The 25,282-nt window shown below is 42.3% G+C and overlaps 2 protein-coding genes across 3 annotated transcripts; one reads left to right on the forward strand and one right to left on the reverse strand.

Moving 5' to 3' along the window:
- Positions 1 to 137: 137 nt before the first annotated feature.
- On the forward strand, positions 138 to 9,821 carry fbxo10 (F-box protein 10). Of its 2 annotated transcripts, XM_063218247.1 has the most exons (13): positions 138 to 1,198; positions 1,593 to 1,686; positions 2,011 to 2,091; positions 2,178 to 2,775; positions 3,647 to 4,441; positions 4,642 to 4,791; positions 6,758 to 6,894; positions 7,009 to 7,079; positions 7,179 to 7,331; positions 7,529 to 7,843; positions 7,938 to 8,248; positions 8,367 to 8,560; positions 8,678 to 9,821. In XM_063218247.1, exons 4-13 carry the CDS (start codon positions 2,185 to 2,187, stop codon positions 8,862 to 8,864), a joined length of 2,904 nt encoding a protein of 967 aa, XP_063074317.1. In that variant the 5' UTR covers positions 138 to 1,198; positions 1,593 to 1,686; positions 2,011 to 2,091; positions 2,178 to 2,184; the 3' UTR covers positions 8,865 to 9,821. The 2 variants fall into 2 exon arrangements, with proteins under 2 accessions (XP_063074317.1, XP_063074318.1); XM_063218248.1 differs by lacking the exon at positions 2,011 to 2,091.
- Positions 9,669 to 24,412, reverse strand: polr1e (RNA polymerase I subunit E). Its single transcript, XM_063218249.1, has 12 exons — positions 24,295 to 24,412; positions 23,970 to 24,073; positions 14,380 to 14,456; positions 14,204 to 14,289; positions 14,061 to 14,113; positions 13,804 to 13,948; positions 11,939 to 12,049; positions 11,600 to 11,696; positions 10,614 to 10,744; positions 10,443 to 10,524; positions 10,210 to 10,341; positions 9,669 to 10,063 (listed from the first exon to the last, which is right to left on the reverse strand). The coding sequence occupies exons 1-12, from the start codon at positions 24,356 to 24,358 to the stop codon at positions 9,916 to 9,918; spliced, it is 1,230 nt and encodes a 409-aa protein (XP_063074319.1). The 5' UTR covers positions 24,359 to 24,412; the 3' UTR covers positions 9,669 to 9,915.
- Positions 24,413 to 25,282: the final 870 nt, after the last annotated feature.

Raw genomic sequence — 25,282 nt, forward strand, 5'->3', positions numbered from 1 at the left:
TTGTGAATGGGCTGCAACCATTTTGGAAGCAAACTAACAAAATTAGGTTACACACTCAACATTTAATCTCCCCTTAAATTTGTATGGCATGGCATGGCCTTTAAAAACAACAACAACAAAAACATTAGGCCTACCTTACATTACAAAACATTTTAATGCTTTTATCAATCATCCACCCATCCTGAGACTTGACATTTAAATGTTGAGTCTCTAATGCGCACCGACAGGGCCGCTGACAGCTTTGACCAGGCCCGGGACAAAACCATCTGAATGGCTCCCTCTCTAAATACAATGTAATGCGGCCCCAATTCTGGACCCCCTCTGTTCCTGGGCCTGGGACAACTGTCCCCACCACCAACAACACCACCACCCGTCTTCCCTGCGCACCAATATAGTTTACCAGTGAAACATTATTAGGCTATTCATTGAATACTGCTGGAACAACTGTCTTACACGATGCTTAAGGCATTGCCATTCTGATAACACACACTTCAGGGACCATGTCTCAAGAGTTTAAGACATGTTTCAGCCACAGAAAACCGCTGGGGGACGCCTAGATCAAGAATTTCCAGAGTTGCCCCTTGTTACCGTCATTTCCAGGGAGACTGTCTTCCAACGCTGCGTGTTAGATTCACAAAAAAGTATCGTTTGCATGTGTGTGCCTTTATTATTGCACAGTGACAATTTTCGGATGGGTAGGTAGGCCTATAGCCAGAGAGACGCTTGGATGTAGCCTAACCGTTGCTAAGATGATTGGTTGGTTAGCGTTATTTTTACCACTGATCAACATCTCAGAGCGCAACAGAGCGACATCCGACGTTTTGCCTTTCTCCAAAATCGCTGGTTGGATGCATAGGCCATAGATCCAACGTGACTTGTCTACCATGGCAAGTTAAAGCCTTTTCTAAAGATACTGAGCCCATATATAAGGAAAATATGAGATAAGGGGGAGCGCAACGTGGAATCGCATCCGAGTGTTCACGTTCCTGATGGGCAGCGCATTTTCCTGACGTACTCCTCGTTCCGAATACCACCTTCCCTACTAGCCTGCCTCCTCGCTCGTTCTTACACCGGAGGAAAAGGCCACTGAAAAACATCCGACTTCCCGTGGGTTGTTGTGCTGTTCCTGAACACTGTTCGCAACTTCACATGGAAGAGATAATGCGTCAACGATGCTGATCGTCCAAACGCGTAAACGGTAACATGTTTGAATTGCGCAAATTTGGTTTCTTATGAGACATGTATGTGTAGTAGCTTGCAATTGGTCAGAGACAACAATCTAGCGAGCATGATGCATATGAAGTTCCATGAATGTTGTTTTGTTTTCTGAAGTGCGGCGAAGGATGCTGATTAGGATTCCTAGAATTACTCATTTGGGGTTATCCTAAAACTCGAAGGCATGTTCAGATACATTTCGGAGGAAAATAAATTGGGCAGAGAAGGGTTAGCCGTAGGATAAGGGTCGTGGTTTCTCTGAAATGTATCCAAATGTTTCCGAGTAAGCCTAGTGTCACTACATGGACTACATTCATGATTTTGAGGGTTGTTTTATCGATAACATTGTGCTGGTTGCTGAATTTCGTCTTTGGCAGGAAAGGGTTGAGCGACCTCCAAAACGTTGACGAATTTGTGATACCGTTTCCCCCCGAGCGGCTCCAGGATTCAAAATGCAGAAAAGGGAGAAAGGTGATTTCTTTGACGTCGTTTTGTTTTATTGCTTGCACCTACTCCAAATCACACCCTGGCTGGAATGTTGTTCTTTACACAATCACATATTTATTTTACTTGTCTCTGCAATCAGTAGTATACCCATGTAGAATGTGGTTGGATCCAGATAAGCCCTGATCTTGCCATGCCAATCAAAACGTTATGCTACCTGCTTTGTAAATATCATTGAAAGTACACATTTTAGTTTTGTCATGTTCCTTTGATTTTACAATGATCAATTTACGAAGAATAGTGCTGCAAATAATTCTTCAATCAATGCATGATCTTCTGTTATGTGAACAGATGTGCACATCCAACTGAATGTCATGGAATTACCTTATCATCTGATCCACTGGGATTTAAACTGACCCCAAGGGCCCTTAGGTACTGTGGCTTTGACTCATTTAACAGACTAATTCGTTTCTTTAGTGATGTATTGTAAGACTATACCTCCATTTGTTGTGTTCTAGGACTAATATGGATATGGGGGCGCTGCCGATGGAGCTGTGGCGGCTCATCTTGGCCTACCTGCCCCTGCCCGACCTGGGCAGGTGTTGCCAGGTGTGCCGGGCATGGCGTGAGCTGGTTCTCAGCCTGGATGCTACCCGCTGGCGTCAGCTTTGCTTGGGTTGTCTTGAATGCCGTCACCCCAACTGGCCTCGTCATCCCAACCTGGAACCACCCTCCTGGAGAGAAGCGTTGCGGCAGCACTCACTTGCTAGCCGTACATGGGCACAGAATGTTCCAGAACTCCAGTCTTCTGCGTGTCTCACCTTATTCCGCAGGCGCAAAGACAGGCGGGTGTGGAGGGTCGGCACTGGTCCTGGCTGTGACTTTGAGACCCTAAGAGGAGCTCTGGTAGTGGCAGGACCATACGATCGAGTAGCACTCCAACCTGGTCTCTACGAGGAGCAGGCTGAGGTGTCTCTCAAGGTGCCGGTGGAGATTGTAGGTGTGGGCAAGCTAGGTGATGTGGCACTGTTGGTTAGCTTTGATCAACAGTGTCCCACTACCCGACTCTGCAATTTAGTGCTTATGCCTGCTTGGTTCTCCCCTGTTGTTTACAAGGTGAGGTATTACAATTACGCATTATGTGTCATCTACCTACATGATTTAATGCATTGGTACCATACATTGCTAATATGTGACTAATGGCGCTTTCCAAACTTGTGGGAGATATTCTGTTTCTGACCTATTAGCTGAATAGGCATTGGAACTGCTATTGAATGTTTAAGTTGAGAGTTGGGGCCGCATTGAAGTATGCTGACTTCATCACACTGAAATTCTCTTTGTTTAGCTAGCTCACATATTTGACAGGTGTGTAGGTATTTTTGGACCTCCATGTTTGTAGTTTGTTCGACCTGCTGGCTGGAAGACTTTAAGGTGGGAAGCAGCCAAGGCCATATTGGCAAGTTCCTACCATTTTGGAATGAAACATTAATCCATCAAAGTGGCATGATTACTGTATACTCCTGGCCATAGTGAACTATTTTTCCCCCACAAAAAGTAGATACATGGGGTATGAAAAATGTTCCGACTTGTTTATTTGGCCCTTAAACATTTCAGAAGGAGAAATTTGGTTCAGGTGCTTGTGATATCCTTTACCTTAGTGTGAAACATTGTTGGCACTGTGTGGTTGTCAGCAGGTGTCCCACTCAGTTTCAAGTAGCTCTTTAACACTGCTAGGACAGACAAAAAACATACTTTTTATGCCAGGTCGGCAGCTTGATAAGAGTATCTCATGGGAGCAAATTATTTCTGACACCAAAATCTTGTAACTGACCGATAGCAAATGAGTCATTTTACCACTTCACTTTATGCTTTTCTTGGAGTAATTCCTAAATGACAACACAAAAATAGTAAATAATAGTAAATAAATGCTTGTATCTCCTCCACATGTGTGTGTGTGTGGTGTGTGTGTGTGTGTCTGCATGTGTAGATATCAGCAGGTCATGTCCAATTGGATAACTGTAACTTTGAAGGTGCCCAGATGCAAGTCCGGGGACCAGGCACATGTCAGGCACGATTCTGCTCATTTGCTCAGGGAGCCTCTGCCCATTTCCTGGGTGTGGCTCTGAGTCTGATGGACAGCTGTGAGTTTAGTGGCAGTGACACGGCCTCTGTGACTGTGGAAGGTCCTCCAGTCACTGAACGTAACTGGGCCTGCAAACATCTGGCTGCGCTTGTTAAAACCATGCCAACAAACTCCATGGTAATCACAACAAACTTGTTCAAAGAGGGCACTGCGAACACTCCGTCCACAGCCTTGCCCTCTGTAGGGCCTGCTTCCATGGAGACGTGGATCAGTGAAGAGACAGAAAAAGTAGGAGGGGTGAAAGGGGGAAAGGGAGCATTTCAGAGTCAGGGAGAGACAGAGTTGGAGGATGGTTGGACTGAAGGTGACTTGAAGAAGGATGATAAAGAGGGTGGACCAACAAAGAGGTCTGATCCAACTTACACCCTCTCTTATGAAGCCCATGGGCTTGCTCATCTGTGGGAATATGAGGACGTGAGCGAGACCCGAGAACCAATGCTGCACTCACTGGTCGAGGAGCTGCAGACAGATGCTGATGCCCAGATGTTGGTTGCTACAGTGCATGGCTGTGTGCTACGCCACTGTCTTCTTCGGGACGGCAAAGGTGGGGTACATATGTGCAACCACGCTCATGCCCGTCTTGAAGCGAATGTCTTCACACGCCTGCACTATGCTGTCCGCTGCATCCAGAATGCCAAGGTATGTAGTTTGGCTATGATAACTAATGAACAAGCACCACAAACCACACAGCGTTGCCATGCACCGCCAATGGACAGGCAATCTGCTCAGATGTCAATGCATAATTAATTAGACCGTGCAGTCACACTGTGTTAATGCCCCTGTTCTGTTCTCTCTCCTCTGAGGCATTTTTAACCATTATCCTTGTCTGCCCTCCTTAGATGGTAATGTTGGGCAATGAGGTGAGTGAGTGCAGGGCCTCCGGGGTGTTTCTTCGTCTCTCTGCCCAAGGGCTCATTGCCGAAAACAACATCCATTCAAATTCTGAAGCTGGCCTTGACATCCGCAAAGGAGCCAACCCCATCATTCTGGTATACGTTATGTACAATTGTACAGCAAAGTTATAATGAATATCCTACTGCCTGTAATGAGTTTAGTAAGTTAATTTACCTCTGAATCCTTAAAGGTGCACTGTGTGATGATGTTAATTTCCAGAATCCATGATGCCCATTCACAAATGTTACTACATCAACTTCTAAGTATTCAATATGACAAAAATTGCACTTTTCATACATGGCAAGGGGGATCTTCTCCATGGTCCACCACTTTGAATTTACAAAAATAGAACATTTTAGCTGCAAAACTTACAATATACTAATAAATACTAGTTTATTACTCAGTAAATATTCATGAAAAGATCAAGATGCCAATTTGGCAATAGGCAGCACAATTTCAACTAGACTGCCTGTGCAGCCGCCTTCGACTGCTTAAGGTATATCCCCGAAACGCGACGCTTCCAGTCCCCCATCATTCCTACCACTCCCGTCCACCATTTCGTAAACGTATATACAGACGTGACATGACGCGCATAGGCTTAAAACCAAACGACTATTGTGAAAATGAAGCAAAAAATGGGGCAAATAGTAATACTGTTTTAATGGTTCAGTGGATATACCACATTAGGTACAGTGTAATAACCAGTGTAACAATATTTAATACAATGTAATTTTTTTTACTTACATCATGTGTTTGTGCGTAAGTGGTATTACATGGTATTGCATATTGTTACACTGGTATTACACTATATTACATGGTATTGCATACTGTTACACTCGTTACTACACTGTACCTGATATTGCATATTGTTACACTGGTATTACACTAGTATTAAATGGTATTAAATATTGTTACATTGGTTATTACACTGTACCTAATATGGTAGATTCACTGAAATGGTGAACCATTAAAATAAGGTGTTACCGGGCAAATCAATCCACCCAGTCAGAAGTTATGGGCCAAATGAAAATTCCGCCATTTTGAAAGTGTTGTCTTCCAAACTCGAATCAGTTCATGAACCTACCCTAGAGCATTCACACACAAAATCTGGGACAAATCCATCCAACCGGTCAGTAGTTATGGGCCAAACAATAATTCGGCCATCTTGAATTCAGCCATCTTGAAAGTGTTGACCTCCAAACTCGAATCAGTTCATGAACCTACCCTAGAGCATTCACACACCAAATCTGGGACAAATCCATCCACCAGGTCAGAAGTTATGGACCAAACAAAAATTCGGCCATCTTGAATTCAGCCATCTTGAAAGTGTTGACCTCCCAACTCGAATCAGTTCATGAACCTACCCTAGAGCATTCACACACCAAATCTGGGACAAATCCATCCACCCGGTCAGAAGTTATGGACCAAACAAAAATTCGGCCATCTTGAATTCAGCCATTTTGAAAGTGTTGACCTCCAAACTCGAATCAGTTCATGAACCTGTCCTGGAGCATTCACCCAAAAAATCTGGGACAAATTCAAACATCCGTTCAAAAGTTATCGCGTTAACACGAAAGACCTTACGCGGCGGCGGACGCGGCGGCGGCGGACGCGGCGGACGCGGCGGCGGCGCACGCAAAACCATTACATCCCCGACGCTCCGCGTTTCGGGGATATAATGAGAAGCATAGCTGCAATACCTATTCTGACCACATCTTACACAGTGCACCTTTTAAAGTAGTGCCTCATGTCACAGTTAGTAATGTATTTCCATAGAGCATGATTTACAATACTGCATCTGCCTGGAGTATTAGGCAGATGTGCAGAGAGGTAGTTTCCTCACAGAAAGCTTATTATCTTCTAAAAAAAGTACATTCTCACCATGGAGCTGTAAATAGCTCTCGTATGACATACACTTGGTGAGTAGAAACATAAAGTACTTGAAAGGCCAGAGGAATAGTTGTGACTGAAATTCTGATGTTGGAAGTATGCTATGGTTATTGTTATTCTGTTTACCTCTGTCCACTGTGTCTCCCTCTGATGTCCCTTTTTCCCCCCTAGTGCAACAGAATACACAGTGGTCTGCGTTCTGGGATTGTTGTCCTGGGAAACGGTAAAGGCTCGATTCGTAGTAACCAAATCTATGGCAACAAGGAGGCTGGTGTGTACATACTGTTCAATGGGAATCCTGTGGTCAGGTACGGTGGGATTTAAGGATATGATGTTTATTACAGTTAAAAATAAGGACATGTTTAGTGTGTGGTGTGTATGTCCTGGTGGCAATAATAATGTAATTTATATTTGTGGCACAGTGGAAACCATATCTTCCAAGGGCAGGCTGCAGGCATTGCAGTGAATGAAAATGGCAGAGGCCTGATAACTGGTATTGTGACTTGCTTTTTAAAGTTAGGAATTGTGTATTTGTGTCCCTTCAACCCAACTTGACCAATTTCTATTTCCTTTTTTGGCTTGCTGAATAAAGACAATGTGATCCGGGAAAATCAGTGGGGAGGTGCAGATATCCGACGTGGGGGAGATCCAATCCTTAGAAATAACTTCATCTGTCATGGATACTCTGATGGAGTAGTGGTGGGCGAAAGAGGCAGGGGCCTTATTGAGGGAAACCACATATACGGTAAGCATTTCAAGTAAAAACATTTTTTTCCCCTGTAGTCATTAATTCCTAATTATTATTATTATTATTTCATGCAAATGGCATGACAAATAACTCAATTGTCCTGAGTCCTGGATATGTAGCCAATGACATGCTGCAAGATGGTAAGATGACTACCGCTTCACTGACGCAGCAATCCATGTCTTTCCCAACCACAGGTAACAATGGTTGTGGTGTGTGGGTTATGTCCTCCAGCTTGCCTCAGCTACTGGGGAACTACATTACCCACAATCGCATGTATGGAATGGCTCTGTTTTGCCGGAAGGACCCAGAACCTGGCGTCGGGAGAGAGGCAGGAGAACGAGGGGCAGACCGAGATGGAGACAGAGGAGGAGTTGGAGGAGAAAATTTGAATGAAGAAGGAGAGTTGTCAGTGTGGGAGAATGACCTTGACAGTGAGGATGAGCGTGTCTCTGCTCGGCGGCCAATCAGCGTTGCACTGATCGAGAGCAACTGCATGAGCCACAATGGAGGTTACGGATCATTCTTTTATTATTATAGAGAAGCTTCACTGAAATGGGGAAAAGGTGTTTGTGCTTATTCTGATCCTTATCTGTGTCTGTGTAGCGGAAGGAGTCTATGTGAAGACCTGTGAGAGTGTCAACATTGTGGGGAACATGGTGGGCGACAACAGAGGAGTAGGTGTCGCTGTGCTGCAAAGCACACAACTCACCCGCCTAGTTGCCAACTGCATCCGTGGGAATGCCCATGCTGGAGTTACCGTGGCAAAGGAATGCCGTGTTGAGCTGCGTGGGAACGGTGTCTATGACAACGGAGGTCATGGTATCAGTTACTGTGGAGATGGGCTGATTGTAGAGAATGATGTTGTGGGAAACCGCTGTAGTGGTATCCGGGCCACTGACAATGCAGATGTGAAGGTAAAAGACGGAACACAAATGTATGGACTGACACTCACATAGTCAATAATGATATTTCTTTTTCATTTCAAGAATTACCCATGCCTTTTAGTTGCTGAGGTGTGTATGTGCATTGTAGGTGTTAAGGAACCGGGTACAGGCTGGCCTGGGCAGTGGTATTTGTATTGAGGAACAGGTACGAGGCTTGGTTCAGGACAACCTGATCTTTCAGGGTCATCATCTCTCCAGCCCCACCCCCCAGATTCAGGTAGACACACAGAACTTGGAGTGTGTGCTGCTCAACAACACCTTGCTCAGCCCTGCCATACAAAAGTAAGTGTCTAGTTAAGTGAACCTTTTGCAGTGACATATAAGATGTACTAGTTTACATGAGCAATTTGAGCTGCTTTCATACATATAATAGTACATCATCTACTAATTCTTCATCAGATCCAACTGCCCTGACCCCCACTGGGCCCTGGAGAACCCCCCTCCTCGTCCCCATGGAAACGACCACTCTGGCTCCAACGCCAATGCCCATTCTACAAACCTTGCCATCGCAGTTACGACAAGAATAACCGCGTCAGTGGAGAGTGGCTGCCACAACAAAGGAAGTATCTTCTGCACAGTTCTTTGAGAACAGGTCAAAATGTTAACACTACACACCGCAGCTATGCTGGTGGGCTCACTGATTGAACTTAACCGAGCATACTCTATTTTTTGTAACATTTTGTGGGATTTTGCCTTTTTTTGATAAAGCTGTGAATAGTAGGCCAAACAGGCCTAGACATTGTGGACTATCAGCTGAAAATTAGTGTTCGAAAATGAATGTGTCCCCTGCATCAGGAAGCCTGTTGTACGTTTGCAGCATTACAGCATTAGGCATCTGTATGGTGTGCCAACCCGCACCTGGGATATTTAAGAGACATTTGGACAGAGACGATGAAAGCACAAACAAGTTCATAGTTGCTGCCTTGCTGAGGTTATAGTGGAGTGACCAGTAAGGGTGTGCAACGGGAGGTTGCAGTACCATTGGCACTCAACATGCAGGTTGAATTTCCAAAACGCTGCTAGCAGTCCGTGCCATGGCAGCAAATGACTGGGCTACTCCTAAAACACACAGAGCCAGGGAGCCAAAGGATGGGAACTCGCACAAGTATTGGTGTTCCACAATGTCCCATTGATCAACGGAAAGTGTCCATTCACCCATTCTACATCAGACTATTGAAAACTGTGAAGACGGCCTGCTAGTTGTGTCTATGAAAAGTACCCATGTGGTATCTACAGCGGCACTGATCAATGTGTTTACCTCTGGTCCACAAGAACCCACAAACCCTGTAAACAAATGTGCCTATTTTTGTTTCATTAAATCTGATACATATGCAGTTTGGTTGCACAAGTCACCGTTTCTTCATATAAGAAAAGTGAGCACACAATTCCATGTGATACCAAAGATTTATTATAACGCATTCGTCCAAGTTGTAAACAGCTCATTCCATTCATAAGCCTATCTCTCAACTAAGTGAAAAGTCTACATTTAAGCTTCAGATTTCTATATGAACTAATAAACCAGACGTTCACCATGAAATGAAAATCAAGTACATGAATCTTAGATTGGAATAACCATTGATCACAAAATAATGTGGACATCTTCCCTTACAATGAAACCTGACCACAGAATCCAGCAATTATCTGAGTTTTTTGCGTTTCTTAGTCTGAGTGAAACGTTCGTATTTCACAAGAGGAAGTTGTAGGGTTGCAATCCTTTGTTCTTCTGCATCGTCTGATGGCATTTTACCCAGTTTTAGCCCCATTGACTTTGCCACTTCAACCATCCTAGAAGAATGGAAAATCACATAGAAATGTCTTAAGCATATGGTTGCAAATGGAGAGAGAGAGAGAGAGAGAGAGAGAGAGAGAGAGAGAGAGAGAGAGAGAGAGAGAGAGAGAGAGAGAGAGAGAGAGAGAGAGATGGTGCTCACCTGTTTTCATGCAGTCCCAGGTCCTGATGCAGCAGTGTGAGATTGGCTGTCTGATGATTTATGTGCAGAAGCAAAGCTAGGCAGTATGAGGCCAGTTTTACCCGCATGGAGGAAGCCAATACGTTTTTCACCCTAAATAAAAGAGCACGAAAATATACAAGAGATGAGAAGATCAAATATATATACTTAAAAGGGTGTTAATTATGGTTAAAATGTGATCAAACTAACAATACCTTCCATGGTTGAAACTTTCCACAGTAAAGGTCTTCAATACTTTATTGAAGATGATCTTCGGGCAGTCATCCTCAGAGCCAACTGAAACATGAACATAGAAGTCACGCACAATGGAGGAAGCAATTTTTTAGAACTGAAAATAAAATAAAAAAGCTTTTCTGTAAACATACATTTACGAGAGATGACTTTCTGATGTCCCAGTTTGATCAGTAGAGAGAGATACCACAGACATCTTGCCTGTCTGTCACGGGCCTCAGGATTGGCTGGCAGTGATTCCAAATGTTTCATCACTGTCTGGGAACTGCAAAACAGAGACGAGCACACTCATACATGGCAATACTTGCAAATAAAACACTGATTGCTTTGCAGAAATCCACATATGTATAGTGGACATCATCTACATATCACGTATCAGGCTATAAATGTACTCAAAAGCATGAGAATGAGTCTTCATATTCCTATTCGATACATTTATGTAATGGTCTATACACACATATAGACTGACAAATATGGTTGGATGGTACTTAAATATAAGTAAGCATTATTAATTTCAGCACTAGTGCAAGTACACTAAGCAACATCTAAAAAAATCGAATACAATTCTGTATCACTTTAAAGTGTTATATAATGTATGTACAATTATGATGGGCATTTAAATTATGCACTGTGTAATATTTTTTTAGCAGTTTCTTTTTAGCATTTATGCAGCCCATTCACAAACGTTCCCTTTTCACAAATACTTACTATTCCCTCAAATTCTAAGTAGTAGTTATGACTGGGTAAACTGCACTGCCCATACATGAAAATGTGACTCTTCTCCATGTCCGCCATTTTGAATGTCCACTTTGACATTTTTTGCCATACTACTAAATATTATACTAAATATTCATGAAAAGATCAAATTTGGCAATAGGCAACACAGTTTCAATCAGAGTTGTATAGAATAGAAGTAGAAGTACTCTTACAGATGTAATTACATCACTAGTGATATGGCATTACATAGTTTATACCATGTAATATCATACAACTAGTGTTCATTACATCTGTAAGAGTACTTCTACATTATACAACTGTTTTTCAAGCACAGCACAGTAGCAATACCTCCATCCTACGCAGTGCACCTTTAAGAAAGGACTATCAAGGTCTTCATACATACCAGCCTTGCTCTCTCATCTTAACGATTTCCTCTGAGGTCAACTCAGCCATTTTCTTTCCAACGGACTCAAGCGCTGCATATTCTGCATCAGATATCACTGACCACAGTTAAGGGACATGATGACAATAAAAGACCATATATTTTTTATATAATTAAGCACACCCACACCAAGACATATAAATACATCTAAAAACCAATGACATGAATTACACATTAACTAGTGGGTAGTCATGGGTAAGTGGTTAAAGTGTTAAAATACATTTGTGGTAAATGTAGTTTACAGAACTGTTGGAGTCCTGTGAAATTGGCACTGTCTGTGACAAGCTTGGAAAAGGATACACTCATTGAATGGATATACATCCTCTTCTGAGTCTGCCTCTGGGTTGCACGCAGGAAGGTACAACCCTGTATCAGTTAGGCCCTCTGAATCGACCACCTCCTGTTGAAGCACTGACAAACAAGAAGAGAAATCATTATTCAGGTGGGCCTACAGCACATCACAAAGGACGACTAAAGGTACCAAATGCACATTCAGTGTCTTCACAAAAGTTCATACCCCTTGAGGTTGTTAAACATTTTGCCATGCTACACCCAAAGATATAAATGTATATTTAATCGTAGTTTAATGTGAAAGACGAACACAAAGTAGCACACATTCATGAAGTGGAAAGATATTTATTTGATTTTAATGTTATACAAAAAAAACCCCTGAAAAAATGGGTGTGCAAAAGTAATTAGCCCCCTATTCTCTCAATGCAACTAGTTACTTGACAGCGGAATGACATGTTGACCTACTGACAGAACAGACTTGACCTGTGTGTAGTCAAATTTCAATAAAAACACACCAGTTCTGTGTTGGTCTCCTAAGTCTGTTAAAAAGACCATTGGAGAGAATACAGCATCATGATCTCCAAAGAACACACCAGACAGGTTCAGGTTAAAATTACCACCGAGTGGGAAACTACATCAAAACTGTACAACAACTATCATTTGCACACAACACAAGTCCGGCCATTAGAAGATTGACATCTCATTTACAGTTAGCCAGACACAGAAGACATGGGGAGATAAAGTACTCTAGTCAGATGAAATGAGTGAATGTGTCAGAGAAAGCATGCGTCAACTCATGTATGTTCTTCCTGCACTGTGTGTGTGTGTGTGTGTCATTTTTGGGTTATTTTGTCCAGCCACTGTTTTTCTGAAAAGTTCCCAAGGCCATAGAGCAACATTAAGGGCTTATATTTTGCATGCTTGTACAAGAAAAAAATGGACACTCCCCCCTCCCTTTATAAAACTGTGTTACTTGGAAAGGATACCACTTCACTTAAAACGAGATTCCAATCCTTTCTCTTTAGTAACACCTAGTAATATTTTCAGAATATTTCGAGACGCAGGAGCGTAGATGTCCAAATTCACATCCTTTTGAGAATCTTAAGAGAGATGTGATAATTGCTTTTCAATAAAGGTCAACATCTAACCCATCTATGCCAAAGTTGATTTGCGAGGAAGAATACGGTAAAAATTCAGTCTTAGGCCAGGTTCACACAAGTGTGGCGGAACAGCAGCGAGACGACTAAGGTCTTTCTGCTTAGTTTCAGCAGGTGTGTTCTACTGTGCCTTTCACACTGTGTGCCCGGACAGTACTGTTCAAAATCCACCTCACAGGGAAAGCCTGTTCGCTACTTTGCCATTCATTTAAACCTGACACCGCCAGCCGCTGCCATTCAAAATCCGCTCAAGTTCTATTTTCCAAATGCAGTGCGGAGTGGAGCCGTCTCCCGCGCCGCTACCGCCCGACTGCCACGTGTTGGGTGTGGAAGGACAGATCTGTTTCCATGTATTTTCGTCTCCGCCGGTAAAAATCATTTACGTCCCGCCCCGCTTCCCCGCTGTGGTGTGAAAATTACGCCTAATAGCGAAACTGATGGACAACATTCCCACAGAACGTGCACATTTAATTTCAGCACACCTGACTTATTAAACAAGTTCCACTTCACGATTGTGTATTACTTCGTGTTTATGTTTCACATAAATATAAATGTCGGTAGGTGTTGCATGGCAAAATGTTGAACAAGCTCAAGTGGTATGAATACTTTTACAAGGCACTGCATCACGGCAAGCCAGTCTTGCTCTAGGCTTAATAGTCCAGGGAGCTACCTTACCCCTTTACTCAAGTTTTAAGCAGGTCAAAATATGTTACTAACCTTTTAAGCCCTTCTGATCAATGATGTTGCTGGCTGCCTGAGCCACAGCTTTCTGCAGGGAATCATCAGCCACCTGGTTGTTACGACGGGAGCTCAAAGCACGCTTTTGTTTGTTTGTTCCAAATGCCTCGATTAAGGAATCGACCTGAAAAAATGTTTTTTGGGGAAAAAAACAGTTTAAGGTTGCACCATTGTACCAAGATGTGTAGTCATCCATACCGTATGTTCTAATATACAGTGAGTATATAATTACCCACCTTCTGCCTGTAAGATTTGGGGGAGTCCGTGTCATCAACTGGCTTAGATTCTCCTGTCACAAAGAAAAAAATGTGAGTATTTTGATGTGAAACACTTAAAGTTGCACTTTTTATTCAATTTGACATTTCACAACCACCCACACCTGGAATGAGAGGCTGCATGTTGAACAGTTGGGTATTATGTACTTCCATCTCCATGGTTGTCTTATCTAGAACTCCTACATAGTACCTGCATGGGGGAAACAAATGGGTGATTGGAACAGATACATTTGTCTTTCAGTAAATACTGTAGTAGAATGAGTTAATGGCTGCTTCGTACTTGCACAAGTTGTTGCATCGTAAGGATCCTGTGCCGAAATTCTGTCCAACATATGAGAGCCTCTCTGACTCCGCCACCTGGAAGTGAGGGGGAGACAACGCATTTCACAGTGGGAATTAGAACGATCTATCAAAAGTATGGCATTTATGTCATCGACCTATGTAGTCTAGTCACCAGAGGGGGGTCACGCGCACCCCCTGTACTTGTTGTCGAAACCTATTTTTTTAGACTCCTCCATATGTCTAATTTACAATAAGAGATGTTAGCATTGCTGCAAATTGTCCCATGGGTGTTTTTCAGGGCTCATCTTGGAAACTGTGCAATAGCGATTTATACAATTCTGACATTTGACTATTCACATAACTTTTGAACCAGACATGGTACAAAGACAAATGAGACCACTTTTCCATATAATTCTAGCATGGGGAATTGATTGGAAGGGTCAATAGGTTCATAAAAACATGTTTAGACTACTTTCTAGGAGAAAAATGACTAAAATGTATCAAATATTCTAGAAATTCTGACAGGAACTAGTGTGTAGATTTTCAAAAATGGTGTAAAGATGACATTCATTGCAAGTATTTATGACTAGAAACATTCTTTGACTCGAGGTGACTACCATACATGCTGTCATTAACATTAAAACATCCCTGCCACCTTTTAAGGCTATGCTTAGTCATGGTTGATGCGAAAAGCATAATATTAGCAATCGGATGCATTGATGACTTGACCCTTCCAAAGCATTCAAAAACAGATTTTTCAGTGGTTTACAATAGTATCAGAAGTACTTAGAACATAATACATGTTTACCCAGTTTTTGGTGACAAGAAAGACCTCAATTTCAAGATGGCCGCCACCAGGCCCACAAAATGAGCATTTTCTGAAAATTACCATACAATGACCAGGAATAGTGATGTTTGATATGTATTGTGATAATATAATATTCTTAATACCATGCTTACTTGATGGGTAAGTAATTATGAATACATTTTGATATTGAGGAAGTCCATTAGCTACATAAAATAATCTTATTGAATTTAATTCTAAGATCGAAATTGGTGAAAAAATATAGGTGTTTTACTCCATGTTTCTGACTTGATCAGTTCATGTTCTGAGTAATTGCATTACTGTATACCGCTAACAACAATGTAAAATTCCCACTTTCCAGCAATTCTGAAGATTTAGAATCAGAATACTTTCATTTGGTATTTCCTAACTCCTTGAAGTGGTGTTGGCAGTGCAATGCATATCATTTCTCGCAAACAAATTCACCCTTTATTGCTTTAAAACATGCAACACACCAGCCAGCTCCTGCACATTGCTGTAATTTACCAGAAGAAGCCACCCCAATTTCCATGGTAACACAACATGCCCAAACACCTGTAGCAATAGCATTGTAGCAAAGGGGAGTAGAGTTGCCCAGCCGGGACTTGAACCCAGACCTTCTGGGGTAGTAAACTGGGGCTTTGACCGCTACACCAAAGAGCCAGGCTCATTGGCATGTCAGTCAGAACACACCCACAACCCTAGTGATGGTCACTCCATCACACTGCCTTCCCCTTCTGGAAGCGCACCCGTGCGCTTCACACACTCATGGTGTCCCTCACGCAACTGCCCATCATGCTTCTCCCAACCAGTGTGCCCCATCATCAATGCTTCACCCATCACTGGGGTTCCTCACACCGGGGTCACCAATCCTGGGGGTCCCTCACGTGCAATTACAGCTCACAAATAATGGGTATGCTTCAAATGGCCTCATGGTAGCCATCCCACTTCTGACACCATTTGTAGCGAAGGGGAGTTGAGTTGTCCAGCCGGGGACTCAAACCCAGACCTTCCAGAGTAGTAAACTGAGGCTCTGACCGCTACACCAAAGAGCCAGGCTCGTTGGCATGTTAGTCAGAACACACCCAAAACCCTAGTGATGGTCACTCCATCACAAGCATAATAAAAGACACAACAAATACTCCGAACTCTGAGTATCTATAGTAACATTAAGCCAGGGGGTATACTGAGAACATGGTTAAATGATAAACCAGACTCTGTTAACCAACAATGAGTGGTAAACCTGCTAATAGATATGCCTATTGTTATCCTTTAGTAAAGAACATCAGGGGTCCAGGCTCCAGATGATATACCTCTAACCTACTAAACCAGCTAATTAGTATACCCCCTAGGATGCACTCTGATTTAATATTAAAATGAAAGCTTTAGATTTGACCACCATTCTCTCCAGGCATCAGTGAGAAACACTGTGTCTGTGTCAGACTCTGTGTCTGCCATAATCAACCCATGAAAACCAACTGGTCCAGACAATGGCCAATGTTGTGTGCTCAAAGACAGAGCAGAGTTGCTAAACACTCTCTTTACCAACAAGCCATGATCCCATCATGTTTTAAAGCGACCACCATCAAAGTTGTGCCAAAGAAATCATTCCTATCCTGACGCATGCATCATGAAATGCTTTGAAGGGCTAGTAATGTTGCACATCTAAAAACAAATCCATCCATCTAGTCTCTTCTTGTTCACATTGTATACTCAGCCAAATATCCCACAGAGGAGGTGATCTCTCCCGTCCTTCCAGCCCTAATCCATATGTACAAAAAAACTAATATGAGAGAATGCTCTTGACATATGAGGATGCTGGTCATGGATGGCAATTCAGCATTCAGCACCAGTACCTCATCTACAGACTGTACAATCTGGGTATCAACAGTAACTTGCTTCAATACTTCTTTAGGCAAGCACCAAATTCCACAAACCTCATTCATCATGACTCTCAGCACAGGGCCCAAGGTTGTGTGCTCACTCATCAGTGCAAAACAACCTTTAGCACCAATCCTATTTGGAAGTTTGCAGATGACACAGCTCTGGTGGATATCCTCGTCATGGGGTGATGAGAATCAGGAAAGAGGTTGACATTGTAAATGTGGTACAGACACAACAACCCAATACCCAGGGCACGCCCAACACCCTTCACACTCTTCACCAATCACTGGGTTTGTTACTGGTATAGAGAGAGAGTGAACTACAGAAAATCCCTGGAGAGGTGCATGAGCGAGGTTCTCTACTGGGACACCAACCCTTTGTCACTGATGAAGCCCATTAATGCCATTTGTACCTGTGAATGGGTAAGTGCTTCACCACCCATCATGAACATTTGCTCAGCTAGTGCTACATATCCAATCATCTATGTGTGCTGTGGCAAGACAGTTGGGTGTGTCCTTCAGCACAATGTCCAGAACATGCAAGATATGTCAGGAGACATGTCAGTACACCAAGGGACATGGAGGAGGCCATAGGACGGCTTACAACCTGGCAGTGGGATTGCCGGAGCCCTGCAAGAATCAGCTATTTAGGCCACTAATGTCAAATGCTCAAATGCTCAGGAGCAATAACAATTCTACAGTATTTATTTAGTGACTTTCAAAACACCCAAGGTTGCTTTGCAGTGTGTGTGTGTGTGTGTGTGTGTGTGTGTGTGTGTGTGTGTGTGTGTGTGTGTGTGTGTGTGTGTGTGTGTGTGTGTGTTAGAGTTTGAGAGTGAGTCTGGAGATGTTTCTGAGATGGTAAAAAGCATATTTGGTGACTATTTTGATGTGGGACTGAATTGATAGTGATAAATCCAAGATGAGCATCAATCCAGGGTATCCTTAATCCAGTGAACTCAGAGAGCCATTCCAAGAGGATGGTTTTAGAAACTGTCTCAAAACCTCCAGAGAGGTTCAGGATGATGAGGATGATTTCATTAGGAGGGTATGAGGGTCTGGTGTCCACAAGTGGGGCCTATTCCTACAAAGCAGTACTGTAGGGAGCGATTTGCATACCAGATAACATAAAGACTGGCACATTCACTATTGGTTCCCTGTGCTCTTCATATGAGAGCAGGTTCACACTGAAGACATGTGACAGACATGACAAAGTCTGGAGAGAACATGGAGAATGTTATGCTACCTGCAACATCTTTTATGAACAGCACACGGTGCAGATGTTGAATATATAATTTTGATGTCCTTTTGTTTATACAAATTGGAAGGGTCAAGTCATCATGAACATGAACTGATCAAGTCAGAAACATGGGGTAAAACACCTATATTGATATTATTATCTGTATTGGCTACACAAGATTCTGAGCCTACACATGGCAGTTTTTTTCACCAATTTCGATCTTAGAATTAAATTCAATAAGATTATTTTATGTAGCTAATGGACTTCCTCAATATCAAAATGTATTCACAATTACTTACCCATCAAGTAAGCATGGTATTAAGAATATTATATTATCACAATACATATCAAACATCACTATTCCTGGTCATTGTATGGTAATTTTCAGAAAATGCTCATTTTGTGGGCCTGGTGGCGGCCATCTTGAAATTGAGGCCTTTCTTGTCACCAAAAACTGGGTAAACATTTATTATGTTCTAAGTACTTCTGATACTATTGTAAACCACTGAAAAATCTGTTTTTGAATGCTTTGGAAGGGTCAAGTCATCAATGCATCCGATTGCTAATATTATGCTTTTCGCATCAACCATGACTAAGCATAGCCTTAAAAGGTGGCAGGGATGTTTTAATGTTAATGACAGCATGTATGGTAGTCAAAGAAGTTAAAGAATGTTTCTAGTCATAAATACTTGCAATGAATGTCATCTTTACACCATTTTTGAAAATCTACACACTAGTTCCTGTCAGAATTTCTAGAATATTTGATACATTTTAGTCATTTTTCTCCTAGAAAGTAGTCTAAACATGTTTTTATGAACCTATTGACCCTTCCAATCAATTCCCCATGCTAGAATTATATGGAAAAGTGGTCTCATTTGTCTTTGTACCATGTCTGGTTCAAAAGTTATAGACCAGGAGCCCAGGGGGGTCAGCCTAGTTAGGAAGGTTACCAATTTTAATGGGTACTATGATGTCTGGTATGGTCCCCAGATAGAGGAACAGCACGTCTGCCGGGTTCCCTCTGGTGGGTGTGGCCAGGGGGGCTGTAAAACTGGCACCCCAAAAATGGGCTAGATCAGTTGGTGAGGTTACCACTTGGAACCTGTTGTAAATTGTTCATCATAGTCCCCTGATAGAGAAATGACCACTGCCAGACATTTTTAGTGGTGGGTTACCCCCGGCAGACGCCCCCGTATGATGACACCCCCAAAAATGGGCTAGATCAGTTGGTGAGGTTACCACTTGGAACCTGTTGTAAATTGTTTGAGATGGTCCCCTGATTGAGGAATGGCCACTGCCAGACGTTTTTGATGGTGGGCGGGGCTTGCCAGACATCATTAATTGGGGGGTAAAAAATGGGCTAGATCAGCTGGTGAGGTTACCTCTTGAAACCTATCATGAATTGTTCATCATGCTCACCTAATAGAGAAATGACCACTGGCAGACATTTTCAGTGGTGGGGGACCCCCGCCAGACGCCCCAATATGATGACACCCCCCAATATAGGCAAGGTCATTCACATAAGGTTTGAACCAGACATGGTACAAAAGACAAACGACACACCACTTTTTTTTTACAAAATTCCAATTGGGGAATTGATTGGAAGGGTCAACATGTTCATAGAAACTTGTTGTGGGTACTTTTTAGGACAAAAATGACTTTTCTTTAACAAATATTACAAATCCGGGCAGGAACCAGTTTGTAGGCTTTCAAAATCAATGGAAAGATGACGTGTTTCTGACTTAAAAGTGCATTTTGTAGGATGGTGGCCAGAATATTTAATTAATATTCACTATTATGACCAAAGTACAATAGGTTTTGCAGCTTAAGATGTTGAGGAGATCCCCCTTTACATGTATGAAAAGTGTTATTTCCCCAATCATAATGAATGCTTAGAATTTGATGGTGGTGGTAAACATTCATAAAAGGTAGGCTAATATTTGTGAATGGGACCAATTCAGGGACCAATTATGCTGACATTGAAGGCCTGTGAATTATACCAAGAAATTGCACAACTATGCACTACTGCACCACTATACAGCAGTTCTGAAGATTTAGAAGCAAAATACTTAAAAGGGGTATGCCACTATTTTGGGGCTGAATACGGTTAAAATCGTTGCCCTGGGTTTATAAAGGTGGTAAAGTGCCTTATTTTTCATGTTAGGTGTTGTCTTGTTTTAAGGAGCGAGTAAGTATCTAAGCTGGTGAGACTCAATGGATCACACATGCTACTGTGATCCATTGACTCTCACTAGCTTAGCGATATACTCCCTCTTTTAACTTGTCTTAAAGCAAGACTACGCCTAACATGAAAAATAAGACACTTTACCACCTTTATAAACCCTGGCAAACGATTTTAACTGTATTAAGCCCCAAATTAGTGGCATGCCCCTTTAACATAGGCATATACAGGAGGACCAACAGACAGACATTAAAGCGCAAGACAGGACCAGTAACAGTATACAAGTACTAAGAAATACTTGTTGTTCCAGTTATCAAGTCACAACATTTGGAAGCAGCAGAGTGTGTTGCATATTGCAGGTGCCCAGGCAGTTGTTGTGAGTATTGTAGTCACATACGTATGAACGGCCATCTGGGTACTTTGCTCGTGAATGTGTGTTAAGCCCCTTATTGGGGGAAAACAAATTGAATGTCTCATTAACTTACATGCTACATCGCCTAGCCTAAATGAACACAGTCCATGCTTCAGCCACGGCTATTTGGCTATAGGCCTATTATTTATATATATATATATATATATATATATATATATATATATATATATTATATATTTGAATAGCCGGCAACACAACACATTTTCGGCATGTTGAGCATGAACAACGCTAGTCTACAGGTCAATTGACTTGCATTGGCTTCCCCCTCAATGTTTTCAACCAAAAGGGGTGTAATGCACATGACAAAAGTCACACCATTTATGCGTATAGTGCAGTTCCATGTATGTTTGTGTGTGTGCGAGTGCGTGCACACAGTCTTTTCCTTGGGGGCAGCAGCAACAAGAAGACATGTATGGTGTTAAGAAGACTGCATGCATGTCCTGTTTTGCCTTGTTCTCCAGCTTATCAAATTGACCTCCATTAGGTGTTAAGGAGTGGCTTAATTGATGGCACCTCACTCTGCAATCAAGCTGCCTTTAAAAGCTGAAGGAACTGACGGTTCTTCATAGGTGCTCTATTTGGACCTGTGGCTGCTGCCGCACCAGTCAGGGTTTTTGTATTTAGGCATTATGATTTGGACTTTGTTTAATATTAAGTTTGTTAACGTCTTATCCTGGTGTACTTTAACAAAACCCCACAGGTTGGGTAACTTTTAAAAGATGTGTGTTGTCCTTCAAGGTTAAGATTTGGTTCTGTTCTTAACCCCATAGAGCATGTTCATGTGGGGGCATAATAATGGTGTGTTGTATGTTACAGGGCCCAGCCAGTCCTTGTGAATACTGCAGGTAAAAATGCAGTCACTGTGCACACCAATTCCATAGGTAGGCTATAGGTGTGTGTCTATCTGTGCAAACATGTAAAAAAAGCATCAAGAAAGTTGTTTTAGTGGGGGTCATCTGTGTTCTAGGGCCAATCCCAATCCTTGCAAGTATTTCTCCTCCCATCCATCATGAACATTGTGCTCAGCTAGTGCCACTCATTCAAGTCGTCTCATAATGTGCTCTGTGCAAGTAGGTTTGCTGTGTCCCCTACCACAGTCCACAGCATGGAGGGGATGCTAGGAGACATGCCAGTACATCAAGGGACATGGATGAGGCCATAGGAGAGTTTGCAATCCAGCAGCGGAATACAACAGCAGTGTAGAAATGGGATTGGCCCTAGAACACAGATGACCCCCACTAAAACAACTTTCTTGATGCCTTTGCACTGTTTGCTATATGAACAAGAAGAGGTCCTGGGTGGGTGAATGAATTTATTATTGGATGTCTGACATGCCCTTCATTCATGATGCATTATGGTTGGTAGTAATTTAACAGGATAGGGAGGATTTCTTTGTCAGTGTCAAATGTTCAGTTGTTTTTTATTTGTTCACTTAATTATTTCTCAATACTTATATACTGTTACAAGCCCTGTCTTCCACTTCAATGTCTGTCTGTTAATGTCAGTCCTGTGTATGCCAATGTCGAGTATTTTGATTCTAAATCTTCAGAACTGCTGGAAAGTGGGAATTTCACATTGCTGTTTCTTAGTACAATTCACAGGCCTTCAATGTCAGCGTAATTTCTCCATGCATTACTTAAAGGTGCACCAGAGTAATATTTTTAGTTGCTTATTTCCCAGAATTCATACCGCCCATTCAAAATGTTACCTTTTTTATGAATACTTACCAACATCAAATTCTAGTATTCATTATGATTTATCATTAAAGTATTCATTATGACTAGGAAAATTGCACTTTCCATTGTTCTCCATTGTCTGCCATTTTGAAAGAGACATTTAAGCAGCAAAACGTACTGTACTTTGTTCATAATGATACATATTGGTTTATTATTTTGTAAATATTAATGAAATATTCTGGCCACCATTGTACACAATGCACTTTTAAGTCAGAAACATGTCATATTTGCATTGATTTTGAAAGCCTACAAACTGGTTCCTGCCCGGATTTGTAATATTTGTTAAATTAAAGTCATTTTTGTCCTGAAAAGTACCCACAACAAGTTTCTATGAACATGTTGACCCTTCCAATCAATTCCCCACGTTGGAATTATCTAAAAAAAAGTGGTGTGTTGTTTGTCTTTTGTACCATGTCTGGTTCAAACCTTATGTGAATGACCTTGCCTATATTGGGGGGTGTCATCATATTGGGGCGTCTGGCGGGGGTCCCCCACCACTGAAAATGTCTGCCAGTGGTCATTTCTCTATTAGGGGAGCATGATGAACAATTCATGATAGGTTTCAAGAGGTAACCTCACCAGCTGATCTAGCCCATTTTTCACCCCCCAATTAATGATGTCTGGCAAGCCCCGCCCACCATCAAAAACGTCTGGCAGTGGCCATTCCTCAATCAGGGGACCATCTCAAACAATTTACAACAGGTTCCAAGTGGTAACCTCACCAACTGATCTAGCCCATTTTTGGGGGTGTCATCATACGGGGGCGTCTGCCGGGGGTAACCCACCACTAAAAATGTCTGGCAGTGGTCATTTCTCTATCAGGGGACTATGATGAACAATTTACAACAGGTTCCAAGAGGTAACCTCACCAACTGATCTAGCCCATTTTTGGGGTGCCAGTTTTACAGCCCCCCTGGCCACACCCACCAGAGGGAACCCGGCAGACGTGCTGTTCCTCTATCTGGGGACCATACCAGACATCATAGTACCCATAAAAATTGGTAACCTTCCCAACTAGGCTGACCCCCCTGGGCTCCTGGTCTATTATGTGAATAGTCAAATGTCAGAATTGTATAAATCGCTATTGCACAGTTTCCAAGATGAGCCCTGAAAAACACCCATGGGACAATTTGCAGCAATGCTAACATCTCTTATTGTAAATTAGACATATGGAGGAGTCTAAAAAAATAGGTTTCGACAACAAGTACAGGGGGTGCGCGTGACCCCCCTCTGGTGACTAGACTAATGTAGCCGACCCGATGGATAGACTTGAAAACGTTGGAAAACGTACCAGGACACGCCGGTTCCTTTTTCTTGGGTTACTAGCAAGGACATTCTTGTAGTATTTGAAGTCCAGGTTGTCTGTAGTTTTTACGTGACCATTGGAGAACTGTACTGTTGACAAGACAGAAACGGAGACAACATGCTTTACCCACATGACTTCGACACAATATAACTTTTAATGCCTATACACCCGCTGTATTGATGCGTAGTCCCCAACCACGTGGATACACACACAGCGATTTTATCACATGTTCTGTCATCTAAAAGTATAACGTAGATGGGCACATCAACACTAAGGAAATTTGTCGAAAATTGAAGACATTTCAACTTACAGACAACAATACCATCTTCTTTTTCTGCATCACAACACTTCCACGTACAACTGGGTTCAGCCATGACAGGCTGTGTTGTTTTATTTACTCGTGGTGCTGGTGCGACAAGGAGAGAAGAAGAAAGTGGTTTATGAGCTGCGCCACCGTGTGGTAGGGAGTGGTAGGCAAAGGCCGAGGTCAGGGGTCAGGAACCTTTTTGGTGGATAGAGCCACAGAGTCACAGAGCCATAAACATCAGAACACTATATGATGTCTATGGATAGAGCCATAAAGACAATTAATATACAGCCGCGGCAAAATATTGAGAGACCACTTCGAAATGTTCAGTTTTGTTTTATTTTGCTATGGATAGGTATGTGTTTGAGTAAAACAAACATTGTTATTTGAGTCTATGAACTACGACAACATTTCCTCCGAATTTCGAAATAAAATATTGTCATTTAGATCATTTATTTTGCAGAAAATCTCAAAATGGTCAAAATAACACATGAGATGCAATGTTTTCAAATATCAAAAAAGGCAAAGAAAAAAAGATGATATTAACTTTCAAACAACAGAGTATTAACATAGGAAGAATTCAGAAAACAATATTTGGTGGAATAAGCCGCTTTGTAGTCACAGCTTTCATGCGTTCCATTTCTCCTTCACATTGTTCTTGGGTGACTTTATTCCAGGCCTGGTGCAAGAATTCAAGTTGCTGAGCTTGGGTTGATGGCTTGTGACCATCCAGCTCCCTCTTGATCACATTCCAGAGGTTTTCAATGGGGTTTGGGCCTGGAGTTTGGGCTGACCATGTCAGGGTATTGATCTGGTGGTCCTCCATCCACAGCTTGATTGGCAAGCTGAGTGGCTGAAGCATTGCCCTTCTCTAAAAAAAAAAAACTGTCAGCATTCAGGGGCGTTGTCAGAACGGAGTCTTTTGGCCCACCTGGCTCACCTGGGTATGACATCTAGTGTATAATGTAATAAATAGCACACTAGTCATTTC

Source organism: Engraulis encrasicolus, chromosome 16 (genome assembly GCF_034702125.1).
Source record: "Engraulis encrasicolus isolate BLACKSEA-1 chromosome 16, IST_EnEncr_1.0, whole genome shotgun sequence".
NCBI lineage: Eukaryota > Metazoa > Chordata > Actinopteri > Clupeiformes > Engraulidae > Engraulis > Engraulis encrasicolus.